The following is a 17,039-nucleotide window of genomic DNA, read 5'->3' on the forward strand; positions in this document are numbered from 1 at the left end:
GCAACGTCTCATCTTCAATGCCCTTGCTGACGGAAGGAGATTTTCATTCAAAATCTCTTGATACATGGCCCCATTCATTCTTTCCTTTACACAGATCAGTCGTCCTGGTCCCTTTGGAGTAAAACAGTCCCAAAGCATGATGTTTCCACCCCCATGCTTCACAGTGGGTATGGTGCAAATCAGTATTCTTTCTCCTCCAAACACGAGAACCTGTGTTTCTACCAAAAAGTTCTATTTTGGTTTCATCTGCCCATAACACTTTCTCCCAGTCCTCTTCTAGATCATCCAAATGCTCTCTAGCGAACCGCAGACAGGCCTGGACGTGTACTGGCTTCAGCAGGGGGACACGTCTGGCAATGCAGGATTTGAGTCTCTGGTGGCGCATTGTGTTACTGATAGTAGCCTTTGTTACTGTGGTCCCAAGTCTCTGTAGGTCATTCACTAAGTCCCCCCGTGTAGTTCTGGGACTTTTGCTCACTGTTCTTATCATTTTGACACCACGGGGTGAGATCTTGCATGGGGCCCCAGAACGAGAGAGATTATCAGTGGTCTTGTATGTCTTCCATTTTCTAATAATTGCTCCCACAGTTGATTTCTTTACACCAAGCGTTTTACATATTGCAGATTCAGTCTTCCCAACCTGGTGCAGGTCTACAATTTTGTCTCTGGTGTCCTTCGACAGCTCTTTGGTCTTGGCCATAGTGAAGTTTGGAATGTGACTGACTGAGATTGTGGACAGGTGTCCTTTATACCGATAATGAGTTAAAACAGGTGCCATTAATACAGGTAACGAGTGAAGCCTCATTAGAAGAAGTTAGACCTCTTTGACAGCCAGAAATCTATCTTGTTTGTAGATGACCAAATACTTATTTTTATCTGTAATTTGGAAATAAATTCTTTAAAAATCAAACAATGTGATTTTCTGTTTTTTTTTTTTTTTTTCCACATTCTGTCTCTCATGGTTGAGGTAAGTTTCAAATTGTATACTGTGATGTCCGGAACTATGTGAAGCCCCTTTTGGGGTGCATTGAGTCCTCTCCTTCCTCACCCTCAGTAAGGGTATTACAGTATTTTTTGTGTGTTTATTTTTATTATTAGTTTTTGTCAAGCAGCAATATTTATGTTTATGCGACTGTTTTTTTACAGTCTTGCGTTTTTTTGTTTTTTATTGTTTTTTTTTTTTTCAATAATTTATTCATTATCTTTATTTTAGGGCTGTCAAAATTAACGCGTTAACAAGCGGTAATTAATTTTTTAGATTAATCCCGTTAAAATATTTGACGCAATTAACGCACAAATGCCCCGCTCAAACATATTAAAAGGACAGCAAAGTGAAAGGTGTACTTGTTGTGTTTTTCGGAGTTTTGCCGCCCTCTGCTGGCGCTTGGGTGCGACTGATTTTATAGGCTTCAGAACCCATGAGCATTGTGTAAGTAATTATTGACATCAACAATGGCGGGCTACTAGTTTATTTTTTGATTGAAAATTTTACAAATTTTATTAAAGCGAAAACCTGAAGAGGGGTTTTAATATAAAATTTCTATAACTTGTACTAGTTATTATCTTTTATTTATTTTCTATAAATTTTTATATTTTTATTTATTTATTTATATATTTATATATTTTATTTATTATTTTTATTTATCTTTTAAGAACTACAAGTCTTTCTATCCATGGATCGCTTTAACAATGTTAATAATGGTAATGCCATCTTGTTGATTTATTTTTATAATAAAGAAATACAGTACTTATGCATCGTATGTTGAATGTATATATCCATCTCGGTCTTATCTTTCCATTCCAACAATAATTTACGGAAAAATATGGCATATTTTATAGATGGTTTGAATTGCGATTAATTACGATTAATTAATTTTTGAGCTGTAATTAACTCGATTAAAAATTTTAATCGTTTGACACCCCTACTTTATTTATTTGAATTTTTTGGTTGTTTTTTTACATTCTTATCCTGATTTTTTAAGAATGGTGGTTTTCACTTTTTTATATATTTTTTTGGTCGATTTTAGCGACGCCAGTGGAGAAAAGCGATAGTGTTTTGCCTTACGGAGCACTGCGTTTCGTATGAGAACCACCGCACACCCGCACAGTGTCGTAAAATCATTATATCCCAGTCACCTGCAGATGGATTAAACGACATTTCTGTTTTCAGCGGCTGTGTGAAGGATGAATAGTAATTAGGTAATGAATCCAGTTGTGGCTAAACAATAGCATATGACGGTTAGCAACCGTGCGCCTAACTTTTTTGTCTCTGTTGCTCCGCCATCTTTGCAGAATTGGTGCAAAAAAGCGTTAGCATCGACTTCCGTCTTCATTATGAATAAGAAAAGGGGGAAGTGACAAATGCCGTAAAGCAGTCAGCACATTTGTAGTTTTTTGGTGTGGCAGGGTTCCTGCCACCCTCCAAGTTAATTAGTGCTGGTGATAGCGATAGAGACCTCAAGATATAAAAGACGTGTCATTCAACTATTTCTCAGTTAACATATCATCACAAATGTTAGTAAAATATTTTTTAAAGGTTGAAAAGTTACCTAGTGTTGCTTTAAATCTTTTTGAGTTTACCCGATTTGGCGCAGTTTTCACATTCAACCTTTCATCGTTTAGCAATTTTTCTCCATTTTGAGAAAGTGTTGTGGGTTGTTCTTATTTTTTGTTTGTTTTCGGAGTTATTCCTCACAGAAAAATGCAGATTAACTGAGGATAACTCCAAAATATCAAATAAGAGAAGGTTATGCCACCATGCAGATGGACTATCTGCCGTCGGGCATGGGCATTAAATTAGCTTAAAGTGGCATTAAAAGGTATGAAATGAGCTTTTCTGATACTTGTAGAAACCCTAAGACAATTTCACAATCTCAGGAAAAATACTAGCCACATGCACCACTGACATTAGCATCACCCGTTGCTCCCGACGTCACCGAGCTAAAGGCTAACTCGTGTTTCTCCGTGACTAGGCAAAAGTGAAAACGCTAGCGGCGTCAAAACAAGCTCACACGGACGCGAGGAAAACAACCCGTGACGGCGACGTGGACAAACGCTCCATTGTGCGCGCCGCTAGCGCCCGTTAGCTTCAACTTTGCACCTGCGACGGGAGAAAAGTTTGCTAATTAGATTTCCGCGGGCCGAGCGCGCGAGGTCCTCGCGGCAAATTGGAAGCGGGATCAGGGAGCGCCCGCCAATAATTGGGAGCGCAAATCCCCGACGGCCGAGCGAAGGGTGTCAGACGGGGTGTCACGCTCGCCGTCCGGCTCCAATTACCAGACTTTGAAGGCGGCCGCCGCGTATCGACACCTGCAGACTTTTCCCAGAGCTCCGGCGTTGAAAGCGTTGACGCTCTTTCAAGCGCCGGCGCTCGGGGAGCCGGTCGCTCACCTGCCTGGAAAAAAAGCAGTTGAAGGCAGATTGCTGAATATTTTCCGCTCCGACGTACCGGTGCGAAACGGGAAAAACAAAAAAAGCGCTTCAGGGATTTGCATTCGGAAAAAGCTTACATTAGCATTCCCGAAGGTTGGAATCCTTATTCCTCATTAGGGGTGATGAATAGTGTTGCAACGATACCATTTTTTTGACTTGTCTTGCCGATTCCGACTAAATTACTAAATTACTGCACACTCAAATTGTTTGCCATTGACAGCCATAGACGTCCAATTCATTGGAAGTTAGAAGGAAGCTAGCGGACTTATGCTATGCAAGTTAGCCTATTGTTGTAAACATTAGCTTTTTAAAGCATTTAAGCTAGCGGACTTTTGCTATGCAAGTTAGCCAATAGTTGTAAACATTAGCATTATGTAGTATTTAAGCTAGCGGACTTTTGCTATGCAAGTTAGCCAATTGTTGTCAATATTATCATTTAAGATAGCGGACTTTTGCTGTGCAAGTTAGCCAATTGTTGTAAAATTTGGCATTATGTAGCATTTAAGCTAGCGGACGTTTGCTATGCAAGTTGGCCAATTGTTGTAAACATTAGCATTATGTAACGTTTAAGCTAGCGGACGTTTGCTATGCAAGGTAGCAAATTGTTGTCAACATTATCATTTAAGGTAGCAAACTTTTGCTATGCAAGTTAGCCAATTGTTGTAAACATTAGCATTATGTAGCATTTAAACGAGCGGACTTTTGCTATGCAAGTTGGCCAATTGTTGTAAACATTAGCATTATGTAGCATTTAAGCTAGCGGACGTTTGCTATGCAATTTAACCAATTGATGCCAACATTATCATTTAAGCTAGCGGACTGTTGCGATGCAAGTTATCCAATTGTTGTAAACATTAGCATTATGTAGTATTTAAGCTAGCGGAATTTTGCAATGCAAGTTGGCCAATTGTTGTAAACATTAGCATTATATAGCACTGAAGCTAGCGGACTTTTGCTATGCAAGTTAGCTAATTGCAGTCAACATTATCATTTAAGCTAGCAGACTTTTGCGATGCAAGTTAGCCAGTTGTTGTAAACATTAGCATTATGTAGTATTTAAGCTAGCGGACGTTTGCTATGCAAGTTAACCAATTGATGCCAACATTATCATTTAAGCTAGCGGACTTTTGCGATGCAAGTTATCCAATTGTTGTAAACATTAGCATTATGTAGTATTTAAGCTAGCGGACTTTTGCAATGCAAGTTGGCCAATTGTTGTAAACATTAGCATTTTATAGCATTTAACCTAGCGGAATGTTGCTATGCAAGTTAGCCAGTTGTTGTCAACATTATCATTTAAGCTAGCGGACTTTTGCTTTGCAAGTTAGCCAATTGTTGTCAACATCAGCAGTATATAGCATTTAAGCTAGCGGACACTTGCTATGCAAGTTAGCCAATTGTTGTAAAAATTAGCTTTGTCTAGCATTTAAGCTAGCGGACTTTTCCAATGCAAGTTAGCCAATTGTTATAAAAATCAGCGTTTTATAGCATTTAAGCTAGCAGACTTTTGTTATGCAAGTAGGCCAATTGTTGTAAACATTAGCATTATGTAGCATTTAAGATATCGGACTTTTGCTATGCAAGTTACCCAACTGTTGTCAACATTAGCGTTATATATCATTTAAGCTAGCAGACTTTTGCGATGCAAGTTAGCCAATTGTTTGTAAACATTAGCATTATATAGCATTTAAGCTAGCGGACTTTTGCTATGGAAGTTAGCCAATTGTGGCAAATATTAGCATTATATAGTATTAGATGTAGCGGACTTTTGCTATGCAATTTAGACAATTCTTATAAACATTAGCATTGTATAGCACTTGAGCTAGCGGACTTTTACGAATGAATTTACAGCAGAAGGATGAAGCTAGCTTGTTTTTCCGTGTATTACTTGTTTTGTAGAATGAATTCCTGATCAATGTATTGATCATCGTTCTATCGCTATACCATGAGATCGTTATTGTGACCTTTGTATCGTATCATGTCATATCGCGAGTTACCAAGAGGTTCCCACCCCTACTCTTACGTGATTAGACGTTTTGGCTACTCTCAATGACCTCTGAATGTCAACAGACAGCTTTACAACATTCTGGTGACATGTGCTGTCATGTCGTACAGTACCGGTACTGAATCAGAAGTATTTTTCGGGCGGGAAAAACATCTCTCGGATTAAGAATCATCCCTGAGATTCATTTTCTATGAATGCGACACGAGCTGTCACAGAGTGTGGTTTCACAACGGGGGAAAAATTCTCCATATAAATGCTGATAAACAGGATTATGCCTTCACACAATAGGATAAAAGACATTTCTGGTTAGCGGTTGGGGCGCTACACACTGCGCATGCCAGAAACGAACGCTAACTGGCAGACTCTGCTTTTGAAAAAGAAACCAAAGGTCAGGTTTCATTGGGGGGGGGGGGGGTTGTCGCCAGATGCCAACCAGAATAAAAAAACAGGGTTGTGTCGGGACCCTCCGAGCCATCAGTGCCACTCAAGCGCCTCTCACGGGAGAGTCGCTTAACCTCCAGCCGCCGCGAGTGACAGTCGGCCGGCCGTTCATCGATCTTCACTCGAGCTTTGAGCTTCCATTCGGACCCCCTCGCCAGATCGTCGCGTTTGACGAGAAGCCAGCCGAGGGCGACGAGGCTGACCGAGTATCGCCCTCACCTGGAAAAGTTCTTTTTGGGTCACTTCCTTTTGATTTTGGGCCATTTTCTGTTGATTTAGAGCGTATCCCGGTCACTTTCTGTTGATTTTGGGGCATTTCTGGGTCATTTTTTGATGATTTCAGGTCATTTTCTGTTGATATAAGGTCAGTTTCTGAGGATTTTTGGCCATATCTGGGTCACTTCCTATCCATTTTGGATGATTTCCTGGTCATTTTCGAGCTCTTCCCGGTCACTTCTTGTTGATTTTTGGTCATTTTCTGTTGTTTTCAGGTCAACTTCTGTTTAAATAAGGTCAGTTTCTGGGTTTTTTTGGCCATTTCTGGGTCACTTCCTGTTAATTTTGGGTTACTTCCTGTACATTTTGGATTTTCTGTTGGTTTTAGGCCATGTCTGGGTCACTTCCTGTTGATTTAAGGCCATGTATGGGTCACTTCCTGTTGATTTGGGGGCATTTCTGAGTCATTACGTCATTTCAGGTCAATTTCTGGGGATTTTTGGCCATTTCCAGGTCATTTCCTTTTTTTGGACCACTTACTGTACATTTTGGAGTATTTTCTGGTAGTTTTAGAGCATATCCCTGTCACTTCCTGCTCCTTGGTCACTTCAATTTGATTTTGGGGCATTTCCTGTTGATTTTAAGCCATGTCTAGGTCACTTTCATGTGATTTTAGGGGCAATTCTTGGTAATTGTTGATTTCAGGTCACTTTCTGGTGATTCTTGGCCATTTCCAGGTTACTTCCTGTTACTATTGGGCCACTTCCTTTCCATTTTGGATGATTTCCTGTTCATTTTAGAGCATTTCCCGGTCGCTTCCTGTTCTTTGGTCACTTCGGCTTGGTCACTTTTGGGTTTCCTGTTTCCGGTTCCTGTTGATTTTGGGTCATTTTCTGATGGTTTCAAGTCATTTTCTGTTGATTTCAGGTCAGTTTCTAAGGATTTTTGGCCATTTCTGGGTCACTTCCTGTTGATTTTGGGGCCGTTTCTGGGTAATTACTTGTTTATTTGAGGTCACTTTCTGGGGATTCCTGGCCATTTCTGGGTCACTTCCTGTTCATTTTGGGCCACTTTCTGTACATTCTGTATCATTTCCTGTTAATTTTAGAGCATTTCACGGTCACTTCCTGTTCTTTGGTCAGTTCCTGACGATTTTGGGTCAACTTACATATTTTTAAGGTCACTGATGGTTTTGGGCCACTTCCTGTACATTTCGGATGATTTCCTGGTAATTTTAGAGCATTTCCAGGTCACTTCCTGTTGATTTTAGGTCATGTCTGAGTCAGTTCCTGTGTATTTTGGAGCAATAAGATCACTTTCTATTAACTTCAGGGTTACATCCTATTGATTTCAGGTCACTTCCTGTTGATTTAGGGGCATTTCGGGTCACTTTCTGTTAATTTTGGATCACCTCCTGTTAATTTTTGATGATTTCCATTTCATTTTAGAGCGTTTTCTGGTTACTTCCTGTCCTTTGGTCACTTCCTGTTGATTTCGGGGCATTTCGGCTAACTTCCTGATGATTTGAAGTCATTTCTGGGTCACTTCCTGTTGATTTCAGGTCACTTACTGATGATGTTTTGCCATTTCCGGGTCACTTCATGGTAATTTTGGTGCTATTTGTTAAATTTTAGTGTTTTTATGGGTCTCTACCTGTTGATTTCAGGGCATTTTATGTTGTTTTAAGGTCAATCTCTAGTGTTTTTTTGGGCCATTTCCAGGGTCACTTCATGTTAATTTTGGGTCACTTCCTGGCCAAATTGGATGATATCCGTTGATTTGAGAGCATTTCACGGTCACTTCCTGTTCAATTGTCACTTCTTGTTGTTTTTTGGGGCATTTCAGGGTCACTTCCTGTTAATTTTGGGCCACTTTGTTACTATTAGCATTTTTTAGGCTCACTTCATATTGATTTTGGAGCATTTCTGTGGCTTTCCCTGTTGATTTTGGGCCGCCTGTCGATTTAAGGTCACTTTCTGATGACTTTTGGCCATTTTCGGATGGCTTCCTGTTAATTGATCACTTCCTGTTGATTTTAGGGTTATTACGGGTCACTTCAAATTGATTTTGGGGTCACTTCCTGTCAATTTTAGGGTTTTTACAGGTCACTTCAAATTGATTTTGCGGTCACTTCCTGTACATTTTGGGTCACATCCTGTTAATTTCCCAATCACTTCATGCTCATTAGTCACTTCCTGTTGATTTTGTGACATTTTAGGTCACTTCCTGTTCATTTCGTGTCGTTTCCTCTGAGCTTTCGGTGACTTCCTGCTGATTTTTGACCATTTCCGGGTCACGTTCTGTTCATTTTCGAGCATTTCCCAGTCTCTTCCTGTTCATTGGTCACTTCCTGTCAATTTTAGGGTTATTACGGGTCACTTCAAATTGATTTTGGGGTCACTTCCTGTACATTTTGGGTCACATTCTGTTAATTTCCCAGTCACTTCATGCTCATTAGTCACTTCCTGTTTATTTTGTGTCATTTTCTCTGAGCTTTCGGTCACTTCCTGGTGATTTTTGACCGTTTGCGGGTAACGTTCTGTCCATTTTATAGCTTTCCCAGTCTCTTCCTGTTCATTGGTCACTTCCTGTCAATTTTCAGGATTTTATGGGTCACTTCAAATTGATTTTGCGGTCACTTCCTGTACATTTTAGGTCACTTCCTGTTGATTTCGTGTCATTTCCTCTGAGCTTTTGGTCACTTCCTGGTGATTTTTGACCATTTCCAGGTCATGTTCTGTTCATTTTCGAGCATTTCCCAATCACTTCATGCTCATTAGTCACGTCCTGTTGATTTTATGACATTTTAGGTCACTTCCTGTTCATTTCGTGTCATAACCTATGAGCTTTCGGTCACTTCCTGTTGATTTTTGACCATTTCCGGGTCACGTTCTGTTGATTTTTGAGCATTTCCCAGTCTCTTCCTGTTCATTGATCACTTCCTGTCAATGTTAGGTATTTTACGGGTAACTTCAAATTGATTTTGTGGTCACTTCCTGTACATTTTGGGTCATATCCTGTTTATTTCCCAATCTCTTTATGCTCATTAGTCACGTCCTGTTGATTTTGTGACATTTTAGGTCACTTCCTGTTGATTTCGTGTCATTTCCTCTGAGCTTTTGGTCACCTCCTAGTGATTTTTGACCATTTCCGGGTCACGTTCTGTTCATTTTCGAGCATTTCCCAGTCTCTTCCTGTTCATTGATCACTTCCTGTCAATTTTAGGGATTTTACGGGTCACTTCAAATTGATTTTGCGGCCAATTCCTGTACATTTTGGGTCACATCCTGTTAATTTCCCAGTCACTTCATGCTCATTAATCACTTCCTGTTGATTTTGTGACGTTTTAGGTCACTTCCTGTTCATTTCGTGTCATTTCCTATGAGCTTTCGGTTATCTCCCAGTGATTTTTGACCATTTCCGGGTCACGTTCTGTTCATTTTCGAGCATTTCCCAGTCTCTTCCTGTTCATTGGTCACTTCCTGTCAATTTTGGGGCATTTCGGGTCACTTCCTGTTAATTTTGGGTCCCTTCCCGTTTCTGTCGCTTTCATTTTGCAACCATCTCGATCTTGAGCGCAACGCTACCCCTAGGTGACGGAAAGCGCCGGCCGACGGCGACGCCCTCATCCGGAAAAGCTAAAGTTCCTTCCAGGAAGATCAATAAAACATCCAACTAATGTAGCTGTAACATTAATTAGCGAGAGGCTTGTGAAAACGAGTGCTCGTTAAACAGACATTAAATATGGGCCTACTAATTAAATGTGATGGATTTTTGGATTAGGGCATCGCTGCGCGCCAGCGGTTAGCGTACAGTCTGCGATTGTGCATTAGTCCGTAGGACATTTGGCCTTCAATATCAGGGCTGGGCCTTTTTACCATTGAGATCATAGATCAATAACAGAAATTGATTCGATCTCAATGATCAGACGTGCCGTATTAAATCGACTAAACATGGTGGAGATGCAAACTGACTATTAGTTTGGCGTATTTTGTTTCGGTTTTCACATAACGGGTAATAGGGTTACACACATGATGCATTACACGAGAAAATAGATTTTGAATACTGTCAGGGAAATTCAATTTTGAACTCCAAGACACATTTTACCGCGTTAGCTCATTGAGAGAAATGCATCAGACCCAGCCAAGGATTGCCTGCTTCGAAGACTTTAAAGAATACAAGATATATATCAGGGGTAAAATGGCGTGACCCGGCCAGGAGCCGTGAACACGCAGGAGTACAAATAAGTACAATAGTGGACATTTATACTGTTGGAAGGGTGTGTCAAGTTCAAAAATAGACCCTTAGGTAGACATTTGTACAATTACCTAAAAATAAGGAGAGAAGACACTCAGGTTTTTTTGGCCAAGAAGAACAAAAGAGGGACTAGACAGAGGAATGCTAGATTACGCTGTATAGTCACCAAAATTGATCAAAGGAAAAACCCTCCTTGCTGTTTTTATTTAGGGGTTTGTCCTAACACAGAAGGGTGCCGCCCTGAGGGAGGGGGGGAGCAAGCTGGAGATACCCATGTGATTTTGGTTGGCTATGTGTGAGCATGTAGGTGGAACTAACTAAGTACACGTGTGTAAGCAGTAAGCAAAGGCACATGTAAAAACGGTCAAAATGACCCAGACACTTGCGGCCATGGAAGATGTCCTCGAATGGAAAATTGTCCTCGAAGGTCTAGACGAAAGTCCAGACGCCAGGTGCTGAAGATGTCTCGGAAGGTCTAGTTACGCAATGATGCGGCCATGAAGCAAGGCAGTTGTCATCCCGACCCTCTTTACTCTTTGTAACACTTAAACATTATACTACAATCACTTAAGGATGCTTACTGTGAAACGATACCTATGAAAATGAAAGTGAAACTTAGGTATCAACTCTGGTGGTTTTCCACAGAAAAACATAATGAGTTATGACCTTGGGAACTTAGCCTTAGCTAGCACGAAAAGGGAGTAAAAGCAGATAAGAGTCCATAGAAACCCTTTTGTATTATGTTCAAAGAAATAGAGCACACGGACATGGATGAATACAGTCTAACAAATGAATATAGTATCACAGCAGTTACAGTGGGGCAAATAATTATCTAGTCAACCACCAATTGTGCAAGTGTTCCTACTTGAAAAGATTAGAGAGGCCTGTAATTGTCAACATGGGTAAACCTCAACCATGAAGGAAAGAATGTGGGGGGGGGGGGGGGGGGGGACAGAAAATCACATTGTTTGATTTTTAAAGAATTTATTTCCAAATTAGAGTGGAAAATAAATATTTGGTCACCTACAAACAAGCAGAATTTCTGGCTGTCAAAGAGGCTCCACTCTTTACCTGTATTAATGGCACCTGTAATGATTATCAGTATAAAAGACACCTGTCCACAACTTCAGTCAGTCACACTCCAAACTCCACCATGGCCAAGACCAAAGAGCTGTCGAAGGACACCAGAGACAAAATTGTAGACCTGCACCAGGCTGGGAAGACTCAATCTGCAATAGGTAAAAAGCTTGGTGTAAAGAAATCAACTGTGGGAGCAATTATTAGAAAATGGACGACATACAAGACCACTGATAATCTCCCTCGATCTGGGGCTCCATGCAAGATCTCACCCCGTGGCATCAAAATGATAACGTTGAGCAAAAATCCCAGAACTACACGGGGGGACCAAGTGAATGACCTACAGAGAGCTGGGACCACAGTAACAAAGGCTACTATCAGTAACACAATGCACCGCAAGGGACTCAAATCCTGCACTGCCGGACGTGTCCCCCTGCTGAAGAAAGTACACGTCCAGGCCCATCTGCGGTTCGCTAGAGAGCATTTGGATGATCCAGAAGAGGACTGGGAGAATGTGTTATGGTCAGATGAAACCAAAATAGAACTTTTTGGTAGAAACACAGGTTCTCGTGTTTGGAGGAGAAAGAATACTCAGTTGCATCCGAAACAACACCATACCCACTGTGAAGCATGGGGGTGGAAACATCATGCTTTGGGGCTGTTTTTCTGCAAAGGGACCAGGACGACTGATCTGTGTAAAGGAAAGAATGAATGGGGCCGTGTATCGAGAGATTTTGAGTGAAAATCTCCTTCCATCAGCAAGGGCATTGAAGATGAGACGTGGCTTGGTCTTTCAGCATGACAATGATCCCAAACACACAGCCAGGGTAACAAAGGAGTGGCTTTGTAAGAAACAGTTCAAGGTCCTGGAGTGGCCTAGCCAGTCTCCAGATCTCAACCCCATAGAAAATCTGTGGAGGGAGTTGAAAGTCTGTGTTGCCCAACGACAGCCCCAAGACATCACTGCTCTAGAGTAGATCTGCATGGAGGAATGGGCCAAAATACCAGCAACAGTGTGTGAAAACCTTGTGAAGAGTTACAGAAAACGTTTGGCCTCCGTTATTGCCAACAAAGGGTACATAACAAAGTATTTGAGATGAACTTTTGGTATTAACCAAATACTTACTTTCCACCATGATTTGCAAATAAATTCTTTAAAAATCAAAAAATGTGATTTTCTGTTTTCTTTTTTCCACATTCTGTCTCTCATGGTTGAGGGTTACCCATGTTGACATTTACAGTCCTCTCTAATATTTTCAAGTGGGAGAAGTTGCACAATTAGTGGTTGACTAATTACTTATTTGCCCCACTGCATGTGTTTTATAAACATGAATGAAATATTCTTTCACAAATACCTTTTAGCTTAATGCTAATATACAATGAAAGACACTATTCAGGGGCTAATGAAAATTAGCATTGATTGTCCTTATTAACTCATTGAGTTAGACGTTCAAATTCATTCATTCATTCATTCATTTTCCATGCCGCTTTTCCTCACGAGGGTCGCGGAGGTGCTGGAGCCTATCCCAGCCAACTACGGGCAGTAGGCAGGGGACACCCTGAACTGGTTGCCAGCCAATCGCAGGGCACAAGGAGACATACAACCATTCACGCACACACTCATACCTACGGACAATTTAGAGTGTCCAATCAGCCTACCATGCATGTATTTGGGATGTGGGAGGAAACCGGAGTTCCCGGAGGAAACCCACGCAGGCACGGGGAGAACATGCAAACTCCACACAGGAAGGCCGAAGCCCGGGATTGAACCCTTGATCTCAGAACTGTGAGGCAGATGTGCTAACCACTAAGCCACCGTGCCACCACATTCCACTTCATTTAAACTTATTTATTGTGGTTATCTTAAATTTCATTTTTCTGACCTGCCAATATTTGACTCGCTGGCTGCCACGGATGATAGGCATCCATAAATTTTGATAAGAATTTTTTAAAAAATGTAAATCAATAAAAAATGTAAAAATATATATACCTTTTTCATTTTTCTTAGTAAAGGAAAATGTATTTTTATCATTGCATTCCAGGGTCACTTCCTGTTAATTTCGGGGTCACTTTCTGTAGATATGGGGTCACCTCCTGTTGCTTTTGGGGTCACTTCCTGTTGATGTGTTGGAATTCCAGGGTCACTTTCTGTAGATATGGGGTAACTTCCTGTTGATTTTGGGGAATTTCGGGGTCACTTCCTATTGATTTCAGGTCAGTTCCTGTTGATATAGGGGCATTTCGAGGTCACTTCCTGTTGATTTTTAGGCACTCCAGGGTCACTTTCTGTAGTCACTTCCTATTGATTTTGGGGAATTGCAGGGTGACTTGATATTGATTTCAGGTCACCTCCTGTCACTTCCTGTTAATTTTGAGGAACTGTTGATTTTGGGGTCATCTTTGGGTTAATTACCGTTAACATTGGGTCACTTCCTGTTTAAGAAATTTTGGGGTCACTTCCTATTTATTTTGAAGCATTTCGGGGTCACTTCCTGTTGATTTTGAGCTCACTTCTTGTTGAGTTAATTATCGAGGGTTGATTGAATATTTGCTTGATTGATTATTTGCTTGTGCTCATATATACCTAATACATACATAATACATATTGCCATATTTTTTATTTGATACAGTGGGGAGAACAAGTATTTGATACACTGCCAATGGGTTCCCATTGGCAGTGTATCAAATACTTGTTCTCCCCACTGTATAACCAGTAAATGATTATTGCTTGCTATACTAGGCTGTTTAAGTTAATGTTTAAGTGTTACAAAGTGTTAAAGAGGGTCGGTGTGACAACTGCCTTGCTTCATGGCCGCAACATTGCGTAACTAGACCTTCTAGGACGTCTTCAGCATCTTACGTCTGGACTTTCGTCTAGACTTTCGAGGACAATCTTCCATTCGAGGACATCTTCCATGGCCGCAGCGTTGCATAACTGAAGTGTCTGGGTCATTCTGACCACTTTACCTAAGTGCCCTTGCTTACACACGTGTATTTAGTTAGTTCCACCTACATGCTCACACATAGCCAACCAAAATCACATGGGTGTCTCCAGCTTGCTTTCCCCCTCCCTTTAGGGCGGCACCCTTCTGTGTTAGGACAAACCCCTAATAAAAAGAGCAAGGAGGTTTTTTTTCCTTAGATCAATTTTGGTGACTATACAGCGTAATCTAGCATTTCTCTGTCTAGTCCCTCCTTGCTCTCCTTGGCCAAGAAAACTGAGTGTCTTCTCTCCTTATTTTTGGGTAATTTTACAAATGTCTACCTAAGGGTCTATTTTTGAACTTGACACTTCCTGTTGATTGCGAGGCATTCCAGGGTAAATTTCTGCTGATATCGGATCAATTTCTGTTGATTTGGGGGAAACTTCAGGGTCACTTCCTGTTGATTTGGGGGAACTTCAATGTCACTTCCTATTGAATTCAGGTCACTTAATGTTGATTTTTAAGCATTCCAAGGTCACTCTCTGTAGATATCAGGTCACTTCCTGTTGATTTTGGGTAATTTCAGTCTCACTTCCTATTGATTTCAGGTCACTTCCTGTTGATTTCGGGGTCACTTCCTGTTGAATTTTAGTCATCCATGGGTCATTTTCTGTAGATATCGGGACGCTTCCTATTGCGTTCAGGGCACTTAATGTTAATATTTAGGCATTCTAAGGCCACTTTCTGTAGATATCAGGTCACTTCCTGTTGATTTGGGGACATTTTGGGGTTAATTCCTGTGTCAATTATTCATGTGTTAATTATGTGATTTATCTATCATACCTGTTAAGTTGTAGAAATTGCAAATAGGGAGATTTCTGTTTGCAAACCCTGATGACGCGCGCGCGCGCGACAATCGCTAAGACGAAATGCAACCATTTTTTTTCAAGTTCATTTTGGTCACAACACTTGTGAAAAAATTAACTACACTGTCAAAGAACCTCTTTTTGGTAGCATCAGAGATAGTCTTCAACTTGCTCCATGTATTGTCTGGCATCATGTGATACTGCTATGTTGCCTGCGTCATGCCAGTTCTCCTTGTTCCTGTAATCAACATCTAGGATATCCTCAGCTTTCCTGATCACATCCATTCGCACAAATTTGGACATCAGCTTCCTCAGCAGCCTCTTCATCTCATCAACCATCACTCCAATTAGGGTTTCGTCAGACTAAATCAGCAAGATTAAAAACATAAATTACATCATTTAGAAAATTAATCATTTGTTTTTAAAAGTATCTTTGTCATGGCAGTTTTTTAATTGAATTGTAACCTAGAATTGAAACTTTATATTTTTTGTTTCAGCACAGTAATAATGATATAATGTAATAAAGTGTATAGTGTACACTTTAGCATAATAGCGAATCTAAATGATTAAACTTCAAGTAAGTAACGATATGCTTTCTCACTTAAATTCATATATTGTGGGGGTAAGACCGCAGTGGTTTAATATTCCATGATGTTTGATCCACGAAAACACAGAGTAAAGCAGCGACTTCTTCCTCATCGTTCTCCCATCATTAGCTCTAATGCTATTAGCATTAGGCTAGTTAGCTATCGCTGGCAGGTGAGACTTACGGCAATTACGTTGACGAACGTCGTTTTTCCCGAATACTGGAGGCCGACCAGGGTCAGCTCCATCTCTTCCTTCCAAAATAAAGACTTGAACCAGTCTAAAAGCCGGTTTATTAGTGCCAGCATCTTGGGAAGTCGGTGGTGCTTCGCCTCTTCCCTCCCTGTCAGATGATTGGTTGGGCTTTTCCAGCTCTGAAGGGGAGTGAGGGCAGGGAAGTCGGAGACGGCCAGGTTATTCGTTGTTGGTCACTTTCCGAATCGGGCCGAATGGTATCGTTACAAAACGGTGACAAACAAAAACGTAAAAAAAAATTTATTTTTTTTTAAATTGACATTTTTGGAAAATCGGGAGATTTGGCTTTCTAATCGTGAGGCGTGAGCATTGGGGTCAAAATCGGAAGTCTCCCGACCAAATCGTGAAACTTAACAGGTCTGATCTATGTTTTTCAAAAATCCGAAAGAGATTAGTAGTTGCATGAGAATTTAGGTCGTTTTGATCTTTGAACGGTGTCAGCTGTAGGCCAAACACTTTTGGCTGAGTGGTGAAGAAACGCCATTGGACGGAGGGGTGCACATTCAATTAGGGTCATAGGTGTTGTGTAGCTTTTCCGAGAGTCAAGACTGATCGCTAATCGCTTACAGTTGATAAATGTCCCCTTTTTTTTCCTCCCCAGGTTGGATGGGGGTCATGCCTTCCTGCTGAGCCGTCGCTCTAGGGGCCACCATGAGGCGGACGCCACCCCTTTTGCCCCTCCCCTTCTTCCTGCTGCTGGGCACCGCCGCCTCGGTGGCGCCTGCCAGCGGAGGTGCCGCCCCTTTCCCTCAGGACCTGGAGCCTATCAACGTGGTCGGACGAGAAAGTGAGTACAGTCGCCGCTTTTGTGTTATTTTATTTTTTTAACCACCACTGTCTATTTTGAACGTAAGCTTTGACTAAAGCTCGATATATCGGCTGGCCAATATATCGGGGCCGATAAAAGTACCGTATTTTCCACACTATAAAGTGCATCGGACTATCAGGCACGGCTTTAATGAAAATTCTTTTCATCTGGAT

At 41.1% G+C, this 17,039-nt stretch overlaps 1 protein-coding gene across 3 annotated transcripts in view; it reads left to right on the forward strand.

The window, feature by feature from the left end:
* sema6cb (semaphorin 6Cb) overlaps positions 1-17,039 on the forward strand; it is a 292,529-nt gene that overhangs the window by 199,932 nt on the left and 75,558 nt on the right. For 2 of the 3 annotated variants that reach the window (XM_057835206.1, XM_057835208.1), the window contains exon 4: positions 16,660-16,845. In XM_057835206.1, the coding sequence (XP_057691189.1) occupies positions 16,710-16,845 (136 nt within the window). In that variant the 5' untranslated portion in view covers positions 16,660-16,709. Of the gene's footprint in view, positions 1-6,968; positions 7,022-16,659; positions 16,846-17,039 lie in introns of those variants that run through there. The other variant, XM_057835207.1, reaches the window with a different exon arrangement.

Source organism: Corythoichthys intestinalis, chromosome 4 (genome assembly GCF_030265065.1).
Source record: "Corythoichthys intestinalis isolate RoL2023-P3 chromosome 4, ASM3026506v1, whole genome shotgun sequence".
Lineage (NCBI taxonomy): Eukaryota > Metazoa > Chordata > Actinopteri > Syngnathiformes > Syngnathidae > Corythoichthys > Corythoichthys intestinalis.